The following is a 19,603-nucleotide window of genomic DNA, read 5'->3' on the forward strand; positions in this document are numbered from 1 at the left end:
GCTTGGCGAGACATTGGTCTGTGGACTGCGATTGGTTGTTTTGAGTCACGTGACCGCACACTGCACCTGTACGCTAAATATCTGGGACTTGCGACTCCGTCTGTTTCTGTTTTAAGCTTAATGCATATTTACCTTCTGCAGAAACGGATCTCAGTAAAGAAGGCTGCCTTTCTAACACGAAATCTGACATGCAATTTTAATTTTTTTTACAATCGCTTTTTCAAAACTCTCGACAGTTCTCAACTTGCAGCTCGGCACAACAGTTAATTTCACATTCAAAATGCACTTTGTACATGTCTCAAATCAACTCATTCTTCCATATAGCAAAGTTTTTTAACCAACAAACACTTAAAACAAACAATGGCCCAAAGAACACTACAACAGGTAGCATTATGCGCCGTTTTCATTTGTAAAGTTCATTTACAAAACAAGAATGTCACCCATGATGTTTATAATTCATTGCAGCGTAAAAAATTATAGCCTACGATCAATAAGTTATGACTGTTTTTACATTGCTTTAATTACATGCATTGCTTTTACTCATCAAAATAAGCAATTTCAAATTTTTTTTATAAGTTAAACAAGATTCAATTCATAAAAAAAAAAAAAAGTTGAATGTAGCCTAATTTAAGTTATGACTTAAACATCCAAGTTATTTGTACTTAATTTAAGGCAGCAACCTTTCTTCTTTTTCTTTTTTTTTTTCTTTTTTATAGTGTTGGCTAGGCAATATTACATACTCCATGTTTATATTCCAGTATAAAATTATTCCTAAGTTTCCCCTTGAGAATGGATGGCAATGAAATTGAGAGACTAACACTTGGCGTTTAGCGTCATCTAATTGTTTTGATCATATTTTCAGTGTTTAGTTTTAGATTTGTGTTATGTTTTTGAACTTAAGTTGAACCGTTTTGAAAAGAGGTTAAACGTGCAAATTGGCCTGTAGGTAGGTAGCCTATAAAGTTTTGGTGATGTTTGTGTCTGAGAAATGTAGGCTATTCATGCAATTTGAAATATGTAGTAATTAAATGTAGGCCTATGTTGTGCCAGTTGACAGATGTGAACGCAATTGTCGAACACAGTAGGCCTACCTCAGAAAAGACGTTAGGCTTACATAGGCTAGCCTACTTTTTTAAAAAGCTTGATGCTGATCGCTATTTACTGACATACGCGAGCGGGACATATATTTTTTTTTAAATAACCCTTTTATGTTCCATAAAAGAAAGAAGGGCATATACAGCATTACAACAACACCAGGAGAATAAATCATCACTTAATTCTCATTTTAGGGTGAACTATCCCTTTAAGAAGCCTATACTAATTTAGGGAAATAATGTAGGCTAATTTTTTTTTTTTTATATATATATTATATATATCAGCAGTCAGCAAAAGCTTGAAGGCAGTACGACCAATAGGGCTACAGCCTAATGTGAATTTAATATTTATAATTATGTATGCATTACAGTAGCCTAATGCAGTTGTATTGTGCATTATGGTATGGAAAAAAAAGGGGAGGAATTGTCATGAATGTCAAAATGCAAATGATCTTAAAAAGAAAAAGTATAGGCATTGCTTATTAGACAGTTAGCCTACTGTGATCTCACAAAACATATAACAGGTTTTGTGAGATTACAGTTTATGATGCATCTCAAATTAACCATAATCCTGATTTTTTTATTGTTCTTTAGAAGATGGTGATTTAGATAATTTTATTTTTTTTACACATTACAACACTTCAAATGATTGCTTTTTAGTACTATTTTAGGATTGTAGATAAAGGAGACACTTTTCACTCCAGTGAATATTTCACACATTATAAGTTTAGTTTTGAAAGTTAGTTTCTGTGGACTATAACTCAATCTGTCCTCTGCTATTGCCCTGGGGAAAGATTATTGAACAGTCCGATATGTGGTGCATTATATGGGGTAAATCACAATGGAAACACAGAACCGTAGTTTGCCTCAGAACCATATTACCACGTGACAAAAGTTCCAGTTTCCCTGCTACTGTAGCAGTATTGGAGGAATTCAGATAATAGCTGGATCATTGGGACGTTCTCATGTGTAGCCTATATTTACTCCTTCAAAGTCTGTGTGCACATTTCGATACTGTATTAAAAACCTCTGGTGCTCCTCGGCAAGTTTTTATTTTTATTTTTTATTGTAATGGTAGGCTACGAAACTTGTTCAAGTATTGGCACTTGCTATGTGAAAAAATAAAATAAAATAAATAATTCATGGACATGATTCGAACAGGTTAAATGGTCCAGAAAAAAAAAAAAAAAAAAAAAATTTAACCGACATGCGAAGAGCACCAGAGGTTTTTTAAATATCTGATTTCATGCCTAATGTGTTTAATTTCTGTAAAAAAAAAACAAAAAAAACTGAGTATGCGGATGATATCACAGTAAACAACAGAAGTGGAAAGTGCGAAAAAAAAAAAAGTCCCAGAGAATGAGATGATGACCCCAGTTTACCCTGTCCTGAGCATGCAGCAGAAGAGGAGAAGGAGGAGGAGTGTCCAGAGGAGTCACTCCTCCATGGGCTGGATCTGTATATTGATGTGCTGCTGCCTATCAAACTCTCGAACACTCGAAGTTTCTCTTCACACTTTATCAACAACAAATCCCTTCATTTACTGAGACTTCGCGGGTTAACATGCTTCACCCGTGAGCACCTGAGCGCAGGACTCTCAGTTATTCTTCATTTCTTATTTATTTAGGCTGTCAGACTACAGGTGAACTCGCGTGATGCCCAGCCAGACTCAGCGCCCGCGACTGTGCGTCCTGGACAAGGGCGAGAACGGATACGGCTTCCATCTGCACGGAGAGAAGGGCAAAAGCGGGCAGTTCATCCGCCTGGTGGAGCCCGACTCCCCCGCCGAGCTGGCCGGTCTGCGCGCGGGCGACCGCCTGGTGTTCGTCAACGGAGAGCGCGTGGAGAGCGACAGCCATCAGCAGGTCGTGGCGAGGATACGCGCGAGCCCCGGGAACCTGGAGCTCATAGTGGTGGACGTGGACACCGACCTGCTGCTGAAGAAACACGAGCTGAAGTGTGTGAGGGAGTTTGTCACGGAGGGGATTCCGGTGCCCGAATGTGACGATGAGCCCGAGATCAGCGACGAGATGATGCGGGACGACACGCCGCCGCCCCCGGTGCCGGAGAGGAACGGAGAGATCATCCCCGTTTACATTCCCGCGGTGGAGAAACTCAGGACATCCGTGAGCTCGGATACGGTGAGACACCACGCGCTAAGATGATTAAAAAGTATATTGGTATTCTTAGAAGTAAATATAGTAATGCATTCAGTACTCATGCAATATTACCATGATTTGCCATAATAACACTTTTTGCGAGGATAAAGTGCGCTCTATTTATTGCAAGTTTTCATGAAATAACTACTAACAGAAATGCACCAGACAGTACTATGGTACTACTAGTATGTTTTTTGTATTCTTCTATGTACTTTAATGCATCATGATTATGGTAGTCATTTACCATGGTAAATAATGGACATAAAGGATCTAAACCCTTGTGGAAAAAAAAGTGTGCCTAATTGTATTGGGCTTAATTGTATAATTTGAAGATATGAAGTTCACTTGTAGTGTAGGCTACTTAAAATCATAAAAAAAAATATTTTTTAAAAACTAGATAATATTACTGAAATAAAAGTCCACTTAAGTGCACTTAAAGAGAGACACTTTCATGACTATTTTAAGTAGACTTTTATAAAGTGTAATAATGCCAAATTAAAAGTTTTAAATCATTATGTTACAATAATCTTTTGTCATGCTTTAAAGAAGTGCACTTATTTTGGTGTGTTCACTAACATACTAAAGCACATGTAAAGCACTTGATTATAATGTTAACTCGTGTGTTATTCAATATTACATTTAAAGTTAATATATTTGACATGTACTAAACTTCATTGCTACAAATGTGTAATTACAAATATATTTAAGTTTACAATGGAAAGGAGATTAAAGTATATTTTAGTTAATCATAAAAATGCCTGTCAGTACACGAAATGGTATTTAACCATATTTCGCAGACAATAGAAGTAATTATGAAGTTATATAAAGTGTCCTAGTTAAGTGAGTCAAACCTGTTAAGGTGAACTAATTTAATTCCAAATACATTTAAACTAATACATTTTAATTTAATTGCGCTTAGCATGCAATTAAGTGTCTGAAAACATTACACTCAGTTCACACTTAAGTGTATTCTTGTTATTCATAGTAAGTGGTCTTTTTAAAAGTATGCTAAAGTGTACTTCTTTTTCACAAGGGAAGTTATGTAATAATTATAATCAACCTTTGAAGAAAAGTATTGGTTGAACACTAATCTGAACATCTGATCACATCTGTGGCATTGGAATTTCCTTAATATATTAAAATACAATGATTTAATGGTATTACCACAGTACTTTTGTAAGTGCACTGGCACATTCATGCAATGTCTTGTAAAAATACACCAACAAAGTACTATGAAATGGTCTTTTGTACATGATCCATGGTAATTCCATGATAGTCTTTGAACTAGTACCTTGGAGCACCATGCAAAAGCATGGGTGGATGATGAATATGGTAATTGTATATTAATGTAATCACTTTACCATGGTACTGCCACAGTTGAACCCTAAACCTAACCCTTAAGTCTAAATTTGTCATACTTTATTCTTGGAGAAGTCTAATTACATCCACCATACAATTCAGTTTCATTGCTTTGATTATTATTTTTTTGTCCATATGTGCAGTTGAAAATGGCTTTGTACTCCTCGAGCAATTATAACAGTGCTATGACAACTGTGAAACACACACCTACACACTGTAGTGCACTTGGCAGGACGCTCACCTATAGTGCTTCTTCTGTCATTGACTGTGGGTGGTTGGCATGTTCAGGACGACCTCCACCGCAGGAAGAGTTAGTTCTCACAGAAGACAAACAACTCCATTCAGCCTCCATCCTTGAGTAAACACTTTTAATACAGAGTTTCACACCACAACCAATTACACAGTTCCAGGAGGAACATTATTACCACCATTTAAAGCTGATCATATGATGAACAGATCATCTGTGTGTTCACAAGCTGGAGGATTATTTTGTCCAGCTGTCTGAGAAAGATCTTGTTGTGGTTTTCTCACGCGTCGCGCTATTTTCTGTTCAGACGGTTGTAACCGCGGTGTCTTTTGTGTGTGTGTGTGTGTGTGCTGCCGTGGTAATGATTTGCACATTACTCAAGGAGGAAAAAGGCCAGACTCCAGAACAGCTGGGCTCCCCATGGTGACAGTCCTGTTTACCTCTTAGACCCCTTATTCATTATCATGTCATCTGCATAACCAAATTACCCAGAATGCCATTTTGGCATGATGGTCTGAGTGTGCGGATCTGTTCTGTTAGCCAACTGCCCTCGGTGAAATGTTAATTGATGTAGTCTATTTAATTTCATTAATTTGAATGAATTATTTTTAATAGGGTTGAATGAATGATTCAATGACTCACTCATAAAAAAATCACTTGTTTCATCACTGGATGAATCAGCGTTTCTGAACGAATCTCTTGAATGAATGATTCAATGACAAATACATATTTTAACAGTCACTTGTCGCCACCTACTGGCTTAACGATGTAATTGATACAATCTTTATTTGAAGCACAAAGTTATCTATTTTGCAAACCTCCAATCTAGTTATGTTGGCAAACTTGGCTTGCATCAAACTTCTTCATAGCTGATGATCTAAATATTCCGTAGATTTCCATTGAAATCTGGTGACTGTTACTCAAATCCAGTCTTATTCTCAACCTTTCAGAAGACATTTGCTATCTCTTATCAAATACAATTAAGTGCCCTTCTTTTTTATCAAGGGTGTATGACCTTCAAACTTCCCTTTTCAAAGCTAAACAGTTTCGAAGGGAAGTTTGAAGGTCATACACCCTTGATAAAAAAGAAGTGCACTTAATTGTATTTGATAAGCGATAGCAAATGTCTTCTGTTAAAACGATACAGTCATGTTGTCCTATGACACATTGAGTCCAGATACTGTCCCTTCCGCTTCTCCAAATCATTTCTCTCAAGTGGCAGAAGGCCAGAAATACACTATATAATGTTCATGGGACTCCACAGGAGTTTCTCCTCAGTTAAAAAACAAAACCTGCTGATGTTGCAAGTTCCATCATTTGGCCTTTGTTAATATACAAGAGCTGTAATTCTCTGTTGTGCTACAACAGGAGGGATTGAATGAAAATAACTGAGAAAACTTGGTCCGCGTTCCGATGTTTTCACGACCACCACATGACTCTTCCCATGGTTTTCCTTTTAAAAGCCTGTTGCTTTCCTGTACTGCTCCGAGGGGAAGTCTGAATGAAATCTGTGAAGATAGCAGGGCTGTTTTTCAACCGTGCACAGATGACTGGTCTTACATAAGCCGTTTCTCTGAGGCAATTGCTTGCGCGGAAGTGCTTTTGTGTTGGGTGAAATCGACTGTGACTCTCCGGGTCAACTGCTGTTTCTTGCGTAACTCCTCTGTCAGGAAGAAACACGGGTACGTCACCCTGTGGCATATTTACTCTGGAATCTCAGTGAAGCTCCCTGATGTACTTTAACTTTCTGTAAGAGATGGTTGACACAAAAAGGTTTTGACTTGGAGTCTTTGAGCTATTATGATCTTGGACATAATCCTGTCAAAAACCATGCTGGAGGCTGGGCTGAACTATATGTTGTTGTTTTTTCAGAGAAACCACCCACAGACATCGATTCAAAATGAATCCTAAGATTACTTAGCAAACTGGAAATATAATTTTCCACATAGTTTTTTTTTTTTTTTTACAAAATGAAAATGTAATAACTGTAACACCAATGTAACAAAACAGGACATGGCGATAAACTACAAAACAGTAAAAAAAAAATGCCACACAGAAACTTCTACGAAAACTTTTCTGAGTGATGATTGAATCAGAGTTTTGAAGCAATTCAATTACATGGACAGTTTGAACTGATTCACAGAAATGAATCTAACTTTTCTAACTCTAATGCCATTTTGTAACAGACATTTAAATTGTGAACACTATTTAAACTGTCCTACAGGTCGCAAAACTGGTGTAATGACGCACGCTATAAGAATTAATCACTAAATAAAAATGTTTTTGAATCATCGCTATGATCATATTTCATGTCCTTCTCAATATTATATATAGCTACAGTAGCTTGCAAAATCATCACTTGTCTTGTATATTGTGAACATTCAATATTAATATAGATATTTCTAGTTATTCTTAGCACTGACCTTCCTAACCTAACCTTTTAGATTTAATTTCTAACAACCAGAGTGGACAATGAATGGAAAATCATTGGGCAAAAGCAGGGTTATTGAGATTCTATCATAGTTTTTATTAATATTTCGATTTGAGCGTGGTTAAAGTTTTAGTAATTTTGTTGTGTGTTTTTGTCATTTTAATTTAAATTTTATTTGATTTAAAAATTCTGTTTTAACATCTTAATTCTGTTTCAAATGAACTTCAATACATTTTGATTTCGATCTTTTAAATATAATCACATTTACAGCATAAGCACTGCGCGGAGAGACAAGATCATGTGATCGGGGTGTTTTTTGAAAGCAGATCTTCAAAGAGGCTGTAGTCAGTCTGTGGGAATCTGCTCTTGGAGCCGCTGACAGAACAGGCACTCCAGAAAGCTGAGAGTGGTTTCCTCTGATTGTTTTTCATGGATGTGCAGATATCACACACTTCCCCTGTCTGTAAGCACTGATCTAGGAGCAGTGCTCCCACCCTCGGGCCATCAAAAACGACAAGAACATCTGACCCTGAAGCTGTCCTTCTTAATTACAAACAAGCTCAGGATCCAGACAAAGGAAATACTTTTGGTTTTGTGGCTGCATCCGTGTCACTTACATTCTTTAGTTTGTGTCGGTATTTATCCAGAAGCATTTGTTAGTTGTAGTGTGGTCAGCAAAAGCTTTTCTTTTCATGTAAATAAGTTTTTATTTAAGAAATTCATGCAACAGACTCTTCCATCTTCTGATGGCTGGTTTAGTTAGTCTTAGTGCTTTATTTGACAAAGTTCACTTTTTAAAAATGTACTTAAAAGACATAATTGGTCTGTATATAAAGAACAGGAGGGGGCCATGTATCGAACCCTGGGGTACTGAACTCTAAATGGTTTCCATCTTCTGATGGTTGGTTTAGTTGGGCACTTTCACAATAGAGCTTCTGATCTGTTTAACATCAGAGATTGTTTTGTTTGGTTGGAATGAAACCAGTTCTCCAAACTCTGTTGTGCACCAGCAAACCACACTAACTCTCACGCTGGTACTCACATTGATTGATGCTGTTCAGACATAAAGTACAATGTGCAACAACATCAAACTCAGACTCATTTATTTGTGTGCACACAGAATGTTCAAACCAAATTTTATTCTCAGTGGTACATCTCGGTTTCATTTAGCCTAGAACATCTAGTAACATTCTGTCCTAGATTTGTAGCTTTTATTTAAGACTGGCTACAATGTTGTCATTGTGAAAGCAAATGATTCATGTTACACTGTACCTTTAATAAACAAACACCAGTTTCTGTGTGGTATGGCCTAAAACGGATGATTGCATGTAAACACAGACTAAATAGATAGAGGTGGGTGGATACAGGTTCTTCTGAAGGTAGTCAGGATTTCTTGTATGTGTGTGTGTGTGTATGTGTATGTGTATGTGTGTGTGCGTGTTCTCTGTTTAGTGCCACGGGTGGAGCTCAGGTCTTTCTATTGTGCCACTGGGCCAAACCCACCTCACATTCGCAGGCAGGTCAGTGGTTTTGGGTGGCTGGTCAGAGGAAGGGCAGATTAATGGGGGTATTGCCTCTTGGGGCTTGTGGATAGCAGCTACTACACTGTTACATTCCATTTCCTCTTCTCTGCAGGGTTCACAAACTTCTTCTGACAATAAACTTTTCCTTTAGAAAAGCCTGACTGGAAAGTGGAAGTCTATCAACCTAAAATAAATCAGCATCTCCACCCTGGTCAGTGGCACTGCTACAAGCACAGCAACATGAAAAGAACTTGTATAGACCAGCTCAGATTAGGATTATGAACACATTTACATAAATGCAGATTACCACATTCTGCAACACCTAGTGTAATGACATACTGTACAACACACTGTTCCATCTTAGTAGGTTGATTAACCTGACCAATTAACGTTTGGCAAAACTGACACATTTCGTATTTCTTTCAACCTTTTACAGTCATTGCATTTACATTACATTTATTCATTTATTCATTTAGCAGACGCTTTTATCCAAAGCAATTTACAAATGAGAACAATAGAAGCAGTTAAACTAACAATAGGACATCAATATGCAAGTGCTATGATCCTTCCCAGTTTAATCTAACGCAGTACCTGTTTTTTGTTTTGTTTTTTTGTTTTTAAGATAATAGATATAGAATAGAAGATAAAGTGTTAGTATTAATGGATCAAGTGTCAAAAAAAGATGCATCTTCAGCCGTTTCTTGAAAATGGACACGGACTCAGCCGCTCTTGAGTTGGGCAGATCATTCCACCAGCCGGGAACAGACCAGGAAAAGGTCAGATAAAGAGATTTAGTGCCTCCTTGAGATGGCACCACAAGACGGCGTTCACTTGCAGAGTGCAAGTTTCTGGATGGCACGTAAGTCTGAAGTAATGAGTTTAGGTAAAAGGGAGCAGAGCCAATGGTTGTTCTGTAGGCAAAAGTCAGTGACTTGAATTTGATGCGAGCAGCAACTGGCAACCAGTGCAATTTTGTGAGGAGAGGAGTGACGTGTGCTCTTTTCAGCTTGTTAAAGACCACTCTGGCTGCAGAATTCTGGATCAGTTGCAGAGGTTTGATAGTGCAAGCTGGAAGACCAGCCAGGAGAGCATTACAATAGTCCAGTCTGGATAGAACAAGTGCTCGGACAAGGAGTTGTGTAGCATGCTCTGATAGGAAGGGCCTGATCCTCCTGATGTTGTATAAAGCAAATCTGCAGGACCGGGCAGTTCTAGCAATGTGGTCTGTAAAGTTAAATTGATCATCAATCACAACTCCAAGGTTCCTGGCTGACCTTGATGGAGTTATGGATGACGAACCTAGCTGAATAGTGAAGTTGTGATGAAGTGTTGGGTTGGCCGGGACCACAAGCAACTCTGTCTTCGCAAGGTTTAGTTGAAGGTGGTGGTCCTTCATCCAGCCAGAAACGTCTGTCAGGCAGGCTGAGATACGAGCAGCTACCGTCGGATCATCAGGCTGGAATGAGAGGTAGAGTTGTGTGTCATCAGTGTAGCAGTGATAGGAAAAGCCATGTTTCTGAATCACTGATCCTAGTGATGTCATGTAGATGGAGAAGAGAAGTGGTCCAAGCACTGAGCCCTGAGGCACCCCTGTAGCTAGATGTTGGGTCTTAGACACCTCACCCATCCACGACACCCTGAACGACCTACCTGAGAGGTGAGACTTGAACCATTGGAGTGCGGCCCCCGAGATGCCCTTCGTCTTTAGGATTGACAGGAGGATTTGGTGGTTAACTGTGTCAAAGGTAGCAGACAGATCCAGCAGGATGAGAACTGAGGATTTGGAAACTGCTCTTGCCAGTCTCAGAACTTCAATTACCGAGAGCAGGGGAGTCTCCTTTGTTGAGTGTCCGCTTTTGACACCAGACTGGTTGTTGTCCAGGAGGTTGTTCTGTGTAAGAAAGGAAGAGATCTGGTTGAAACAACTTGTTCAAGTTTCTTCACGACGAATGGAAGAAGGGTACCGGTCTAATTCTCCAGATGTGCTGGATTTAGAGTGGGTTTCTTAAGCAGTGGGGTTACCCGAGCCTGCTTAAATGCTGTGGGAAATTTTTTTAATTTAAGAGTGCTTTTTTGACCCACTGAAATAGGACTTAAGTACATCTTTATAAGTAATTTCATAATTCTATTGTAAAACGTTTAGTTTTACAAGGTGCACTTTTAAAAATTGTACTTAAGTGACAGTCATGATGTATACTCTCTGAGTACACTTAAGTGGCATTTTATTTATTGAATAGTATATTATCTGAAAATACAGTTGTCTGAATTTTTTTTTTTAATATTTAGGGTACACTACAAGTGCACATTCAATACAATTAAGCACACAAAGCTATTAGAAGAATATCATGGAACTACCAAGTACAAAAAACATACTAGTAGTACTATAGTACTTTCTGGTACCTTTGTGTTATTAAGTGCACATTCACTACAGTTACTGTAAGCACACTTCTTTTTCACAAGGGAAGACAGCAACATAAGAAGCACTACAATGCAGAGTGTGATATGATATAAAAGATAATTAAGTAAATAGCTGGTCCCAGAGAGTATATATAAAGAAGATGAGGGGGCCATGTATCGAACCCTGAGGTACCCCTGAGTGGGTTTCTGATTAAATTTAGGCTGTTTTCTCACTGTTTGTGCATTTGAGTCAGAACCATGGTATGCTTGCTTCATCAACTTGAATCCTGCCATGAGGCAGACTTAGGAAGAGACAATGCTAGTTTCCCTGTAAAGTGACTCAAAAACGCTAGTGGGAATGTGCCCTTAGACACTCCTCCCTTCCAGGATACCATGAAAGATCTACCCATGAAGTCGGACTCAAACCAGTCGAGTGGAAGAAGAGTGATAGATTTGCCCCAGATAAAAGGAATAGACTCTGTGCTGTCTGGATTCAGTTAACGACACAATAGGGCTCAGTTGAGGGACATGTTTGTCTATTCAATAGCTCTGATATCACTCCCGAGAAAGATCAGAAATAAACCACCTGCTACCAGAACAAGAATACAAGATCATTATTGACTTAAGAACACATGCTGTTTGTTTTTGATTTACGTCATCTGTAGTCATGTAGTCTAGAGCTGGGCATGCTTGACAGTGAGGTTGATAATTTGCAGGCCATTTAGTCTAATATGGGTGAACTTTGGACCCGACAGGGTGAAATGAAGCTGTGAATGGAAATATGTTTCACCTTGTTGAGAAACATCTTTAATTTCTGTGAAGAAAGCTGTAATTTGACTTATCAAGCCTTGATATCTCTGAACGGATGTGACTTGTGTCATAGAGTCATGAGAGGCTATGTGTAAATATTTATTGTCAGTGGATTTACTTGCAAGTGCGTTCTAGTAAACTGTTGGTCAAGATTGTTGAATAAGAAAACCCACAGAGAATACAGTCATCACAGCCCATCTACCATAAATGTCGAGATTATACACCAGTGTTTTCCAACCCTGTTCCTGAGGCACATCAACAGTACACATTATTATGTCTCCCTTATGTTACCCATCCAATTCAGGTTTTAAAATCAGCTGATGAGTTGAATCAGCTGTTTGTTTAGGAAGAGTTTGAAAAGAGTTTGGTGTGCCTGTTAGCGTGCCTCCAGGAACAGGGTTTGGAAATACTGGTAAACCACCACAAATTTTTCCAATTTATTTTCCAAACTGCTTGTTCTATGTAGGGTTGCAGTAATGCTGGAGCCTATCCCAGAGTGACGGGTCTTAGACAGGGAAACACCAGTGTTGTAGTCCAGACAAGACCAGACTTGGACTCAAGTCCATCTCAAGTCTGAGTCCAAGACCATATTTTCAGGAATGGTCACTCGGTCTGGACTCGGACTCAAAGAAACTGGTCTCGACTGTTTATTGAAAGTATGGTCTTGGACTTGAGATGGACTTGAGCCTCTTGTCCAAACTCGAGTACTACAGCACTGGAGGGACTACTGCAGAGTTTGGCTTCAATCCAATTCAAATATACCTAAACCAGCTAATCAAGGTCTTCAGGATTAGAAGAAAATTCCAGGCAGGTGTTATTGCTCAGGTTTAGTCCTTCAGAGAGTAGGGTATTACTGTAATACTGGAGGCTGCAGTTTCAGGACCCCAGTCCTAGGTCAGCATTTCTAGGACCCTTTTTTTATGTACTAGCAGTTTATACCATTTTAGAGCACTAACTATTCTATTCTTTATTTTTATTATTAATTTTCAGTAATGATTTAGTTGTTTAATTATTTAAATGTATTTTATATATTGTCCTAACCAACCTCTAACCCTAAAGACAACCTTTGGTAACCCTCTTGAAATATTTAGCCTAATTTGTTTCAATATATATGAGGCCCTATATTCTGGTTTTAAATTCAGTTTTGCTGGAAAGAACGACCTTATTTTTTTCAACACGTAATCAAGATATTTTCTGTGTACGTACGACACAAGACTTCCTTGTTTTATTCCACGCCACGGCGCTTCTCATCTAATGTGAGTCTTGAAAACGCAAACTTTTGAAAACGGGTTTCAAAGTGCAAGTTTTTGAAAACGACACTGTTATCGCCTCTGTTTAAACTACAAAAACGTGAATTTGTGAAAACGGCGACATCATGCGCATGCGTATTACGTGTTCAGTCTATAGACCTTATGTAGCTCCGCCCCTTTTCAGCGCTGCGCTCGTTGTCTTTTGACATCCGGTCTGTATTTTCACAGCGATCTTGCGTGTTTATTAATGAATTGCTCGTTTTCAAATCTTCCCGGTCTACTGACATTAATTAAGACATCTGCTTTAAACATTACAATCCTCATGATAACTTTCGTTAACTTTATATTAAGTAAATCCACTTCAAAAGCTAATTACTCATGGACAGCAGCGCCATAGAAATATACAGAGCGACCGCATAAACCGAAGTTCAAAGACAATATTCTAAAGATGGCTGCGCACTCGTTTCTCTGGCGCATAAGGTCTATAGGCACGTAGTGTTTCTTTATAGTGAAACTTTTTAGTGACATCGCCACCTATTGGCCTGGCACGAATAATACAGCGGTTTTATCCATTTTCACAGATCCGTGTGATTGGGGAACGGGGGCAACGTTGTCATCTGTATGTGAAAAACTTTTTATTGCAGGAAAATAGTATTGCCAGGAACAAAGAATGCAAACTCCACAGAGAATAGAGAACTTTTTTTTAAAGTATGTAAGCAATGTAGGGGTTTCACATTCGTTGATGACATGACAGTAGAATTAGATGACTGATAAACATATCACAGAGTAAACAGCCAGCTAAACACTAGCACACCTTTGCTAAATGTTTGCCTAGTCAAAGCTGCATAGTTTCGGGTACAGTCATTTGAATATGTATAAGGCTGGTTTCAAGCATTATGATTCACTGTGTCTACTGTGTAGTGTAATGTTCTGAGCAAACTTTAATTGGGGAATCAACAATCATCAAAGAATCCAGTTCAGCTGTTTATTTTTTATATTTGTAATACATACTACATGTTTACACATTTCAAATAGCCGAGGAAGAGCTATAGGCCTACATTTCTTGTTTATTTCCACTCATCTGCATTTTTGCTAGTGCTGCAATGCATAGCATGAGTTTATACACAACTGCACATGCACTGTATATAATTATTTTTGAAGTTGTAAATAAAAGTAAGTTTATTGGAGGACATTTTAAAAGAAAATACCAAAATGTCAAAATTTCACATTTAATACAGTGTGTTACTTCATTGTAATTATTTAAAATTTAATAGAAATTTCAGACTGAAAATTGTTTCTACACCATTTTTATTTCCAGTGTAGCAGGAAACACACTTCAACTTTCCGTTGACATCAAATCAGCTGACTCAGTTTACAAAATATGATCTTGCTGTGTCATGAAATTGAAGCCATGAGAACATACTCTAGAATCTGCAGAATGGCTGCACAAAATATGATCTGCTCTTTGTCTAATTCATTGTAATAAAATATAAATGTTGTTACTATACAGTGAGTTAACTTGGCGGTCAGAATATCAGACAGCTATTTGCTACATAGGTATTATAAATGCAATGGTTGTATACATTTTGGTTGGTCTGACTAATGTGCATTCGCAATGAATTAGCCAGACCAACCACATTTTTTTATAAATTTTTTTTGCTGCATCAGCACTAAAGAACCAAAATGACAAAAAGACAAAACAAAAAGGTTTCATGATCTTTTTCCATTGTATATTTTTGTGATCTTGCTTAAACAGCTGGTTTCAGATCACAGCACAGCATGTCTGTGGACTTGAGGTCAGGACTCTGATTTGGACACTGTGATATGCAGTGTATGTAATTTTCTCTGTTTATGCACGAACAGAGATTTACTACCATGTTTTGGATCTTTTCTTGGATTTTGACTTGCCCAAACTCAGCTGTGTTTTCAAATATTTAGGCTTTTGACACAATTCATCAGTCCCCAAGTAGTAAAAACAACCCAAATTGCTGTAAGTACTTACTCCCTCCATGTTTCAGAGTTTGTAAGATCTTCTGGCGTTGGCAGTTGCAGTGATTGTGTCGGGTTGGCAGGGCTGGGATCTCAGGTCAAGGCCGAGGTTGTGTACACAGGATGTTCTTTTGGGAGCCAAACCTTGGTTCCTCCCATTTTCTTTTCAATGGTTCCTCCTCACGAGATGGACAGGCTTTTGTGATTGCAGCAGATTCCTCAGATTCCCTGCCCTCTCTGAGATTCCTCCACACGAGACGCACAACACGTCCTCTGTTGCGCTGCTCACAGGCCTGGTGTGAATCCGGGATAGATGTACAGTTGAAGCTGAGCAGTGGGATGAGTCATTTAATTTTTATTAGGGACCTGAACAATGAATTGAAACTGCGATATGGCTTAGTGACATTATCCAATTGCTGCGATTTAATTCAATAAATATATGCGCGACAATGTGTTCATTTGCACTCAAGCTGCTCATGATCTGGTGTTTCGGCATCTCAGAGTGGCTCATTCACAGTAAATGCTCCAAACTGTGATAAAGTAATGCTGGAGCCTATCCCAGAGTCACAGGGAAACACCAGTGTTGTAGTCCAGAGAAGACCGGACTTGGACTTAAGTCCATTTCAAGTCTGAGTCCAAGACCATATTTTCAGAAATGGTCACTCGGATGCTCTAAACTGTGAGTTTGGGTCTCTTATAAAGTGCGTTTGGGAACGTAACATGCACCTACCATTTCACCAGATTTGTATTGAGAGGCGTTTATAATACTGTTGCCAACAAAGAAGAGGCTTGACCCCCTGTTGTTTTCTGCCAAGATAAAAGCTTGATGATTTCATCTTTGAAAATTAAGAATTTAAGACAGCCATAACTATTGGTATTGCAATTTTATTGTTATTCTGTAAAAGAAAATGTATATTATTTTTATTAAATAAATGATTTTTTTTTTTTTTTTTTTTTTTACTGTTCACTTTATGGTTACTGACAGAGGTAATATAAATAAATAAAAATCAATATCAACGATATTGATATTTTGATGGCCAATGCTGATAGAGCAGGATGGCCGATATAATATGTGATATTACATCATTTAATTTAATATTATTAAATTGTTCCAATAAAATGTATATTTATGTTACATATTTACTAAATTAGAAATAATTAATTGGACAAATTTTAATATTCAAAAAATATTTCTATTTTTTTTATTCAATTTTTTAAAATAAACATATTTATACTTTAGATATAAACTTCTTTATTCTTTCATCCTATTATAGTATTTTCTCCCCCCAGATAAATTAATAGCTAAAAACATGAATAAAAAGGGGGGTAAAAACACTGTATGCAACAGTGCACTCAGTAATCTGGTAAGTTTGTGCGCACTGTGAATCATATTTTCTCGAATAAAGACCAGGTAATGCTAATTTTACATACAGAACACAGTGAATATGACATGGTCAACTGGATTTAGCACAGCATGGACGGAGCATCACACAGAGTACATATGTTTTTATGCAGGCTTCAAATACCCCCCCCAAATGATCAAACAGCTGGATTCGCCAAACTAAATGACCTGTTTAAACCAAAGACCTGTTTAAATGTTATAGATACATATTTGCTGAATGGCGACAGTATATGAGAAAGTTTTATAGCAGCCCAATTACTAATCCGTTCACTTTCTTAGTTTATCGGTTCTGTCTAATAATTTAACCGCATGGCATTCTCAGTGCTGGCAAAATAAAAGTCTTGGCGCTGTCAAAATAAAAGTCCACTTCCGACACTTATCAGCAAAACAGAAGTACTTTTCAGCTGATGCTGATTATAAAATGCCAAATATTAGTTGATATATCGACCTTGGATATATATTGGATGACCACTGGAGTAAACCAAAGTGTGAACAGACTTAAAAGGAAAATATTTCTATTGGTAGTTTGGTCTTTTTGTGCCTGCTAGTCTAAGCAGTAGCAATACGGCATGTTAAATATTTGATAATATCGCAGTTCAAAAGGCAAAAACATTTTTACCAATTAATTAGCCCTAAAAGGATGGTTCTCAAAAAGTTATTTTTCAGGTTTTCTGTTTATTGTAAACATGCACTGCAGTTTTGCCGTCTGCCACTTTAAATGCTTGAGCTCTAATTGTTCATCAGCTGGAGAAAAAAAAATGTTCTGAAAGTCATTCCAGTGTGGAAAGTTTTGTGTGCACAGACTTCCGAAGCGATCACCCAGAAAGCTGTCGAATACTGATATTGAGCTTTCTTTCACGTATTCTTGCGCTTGAAAGAACAAATTCACACAAAGTATTGTGGTAAACATAGTCAGTTATGTCTGAAGTGAACTTAAATAGTTGAGAAAGAACTTTTTTTTTACTTTAATAAGGATTAATCTGTTTAATTTATACAGTGAAGACTATGCAGTGATTCTTTTACATTTGATCGCTTTATTAAATTTCTGTGCCTGAAAACTTCTTGTTTTTGCAAAAACAGGTTCATGGGCGAGAAAAAAAAGATTAAATTTTCCGGTTAATTTTCTTAAGTCACCGGCCATTGGAAGGTATGGCGAAAAGTTAGTTTTAGGCCCTGTTTAGAATGATTTTTATAACCATATCTTTATCATTATCGTAATAGCTGTGGTGTGCTATTATTTTACATTTAGAACCATTATTAAAACCTCATAGTTAAAGACATAGTTCTTGGTGTGAACGGGCCTTAAGAGCTATTCAAGTCATTGGGCCCTATCATACACCCGGTGCAATACAGCGCCAGGCGCGACGCAAGTGTTTTTTGCTAGTTTCAGCCCGACACAGTTATCATTTTCACGTCCTGCGCCACATTGTTTAAATAGCAAATACATTTGCGCCCATTTGTGCGCCCATGGTCTGAAAACGAGGCGCATTGTTGGCGCGTTGCTACTTTGAGGCAACAGAAATAGATTGAGCCATTGACCAACTGAAACCTGGTTTAAAGTCAATGGCACAGTCTTTAATTTTGTTATTTAAAGGGCGCATTAGTAATGTGCGCATATAGGCGGGTCAACAACGCGTGTACACTTTGTCCAGTAGATGGTCTGATGGTCTGCACGAGCAGATCCGTTTCCTCTCTGGAGACCCGTTCAGTTTTTCCAATTGCAAATTCCGCCATGTAAATAGCGAATCCGCCATGGCGCGAGCGCAACTGGCTTTTAAAGGGAATGGGAGATGAGGCTGTGATTGGTTTATTGCACGTTACGCCCAAAACACACTCATTACTCATTAAGAGAATAGGGACAATCCTTTTAGACCATGCGCCGGGTGCACCGACCATTTATCCCGTCGTTAAACTAGCAAAAGTGGATTCAGACACAACCTAAGTGAACTTGTGCCCTGCGCTTTAGACCATGCACTTAGATCGTTAAAATAGGGCCCTATATCTTTATCATTATCGTAATAGTTGTGGTGTGCCATTCTTTTACATTCATAACCATTATTAAAACCTCAGTTATAGACATCATTCTTGGCGTGAACGGGCCTTAAGAGCTGTTCAAGTCATTATGTGATTAAGCGATATATACATCATGTAACCAAATTTAGCACTGGTGTTTTCAAAGCGTTTGATCCATAATGACATAATCCACTGTGAAATGTTTGATTGGTTTAATCAAGTGGGCAGACTGACCAGATCCTGTTGTGTTGTAATTTATTTATAGATTGCAGAATTGAGGCGAAATGAGGAAGAAGCAGAAGCAGAGCTATTCGCCAGGGCAGGTTACACCCCTCACAGGCTGATTCGTCTCCATGATGTCCTGACTGACGGAGCTGTGATGGAGCGTGTGAGTTGTGCTGTGGTTCAGGGCGGGTGGTGTTTCCGCATTGTTTCTGATGGTGGAAAGCAGGTGTGGTCCTCAGGAAGTCCAGCTCTTCCTGCGCTTGAGCCAAACAGAGAGGAAATGCTGCCGTGGCACAGTGTGTAAGAGTGACAATGCTGGGACTGGGAGGATTGGAAATGCTAATCATGTTTTCACTCACCTCTACCGTTGCTTATATTTGCAGTTAGCCAGAACAATCCTCTCAAGGATTAAACTTTGACATGAACAGTGACTCTCCCAGCATTGTTTGTGCTACACATATGAAGAATAATTTGCGTTTGCATCAAACTAAATATGGCGCAGACTCTGAATAATGATAATTGTACCGACCAGGGCTGCGTTTAGCTGAGTTGATCATAGAGAATATTGGTGGCAATGGTCTTCACAACAAACTTGAAATTTGTGTGTGAGTGTCTTTTTTGTCATTGTACAGCTCTCTTGGCTAAATACAATCAACAGCGGCTAAAATTAGAAGTTAAAATTATCAGCAGCGGTTAAAATTATC

General features: G+C 38.2%; 1 protein-coding gene across 3 annotated transcripts in view; it reads left to right on the top strand.

Annotated features, from left to right (window-relative positions):
* The first annotated feature begins 2,566 nt into the window (after positions 1–2,566).
* Positions 2,567–19,603, top strand: part of nherf1b (NHERF family PDZ scaffold protein 1b) — a 40,713-nt gene continuing 23,676 nt past the window's right edge. For 2 of the 3 annotated variants that reach the window (XR_014210579.1, XM_082186407.1), the window contains exons 1-2: positions 2,568–3,235; positions 18,940–19,062. Coding sequence is in view for 2 of the 3 variants with exons in the window: in XM_082186407.1 (XP_082042533.1) it covers positions 2,750–3,235; positions 18,940–19,062 (609 nt within the window). In the remaining variant the exon portion in view is untranslated. Of the gene's footprint in view, positions 3,236–18,939; positions 19,063–19,603 lie in introns of all 3 variants that reach the window. The other variant, XM_082186408.1, reaches the window with a different exon arrangement.

Source organism: Leuciscus leuciscus (genome assembly GCF_965113295.1).
Source record: "Leuciscus leuciscus genome assembly, chromosome: 1".
NCBI classification, from domain to species: domain Eukaryota; kingdom Metazoa; phylum Chordata; class Actinopteri; order Cypriniformes; family Leuciscidae; genus Leuciscus; species Leuciscus leuciscus.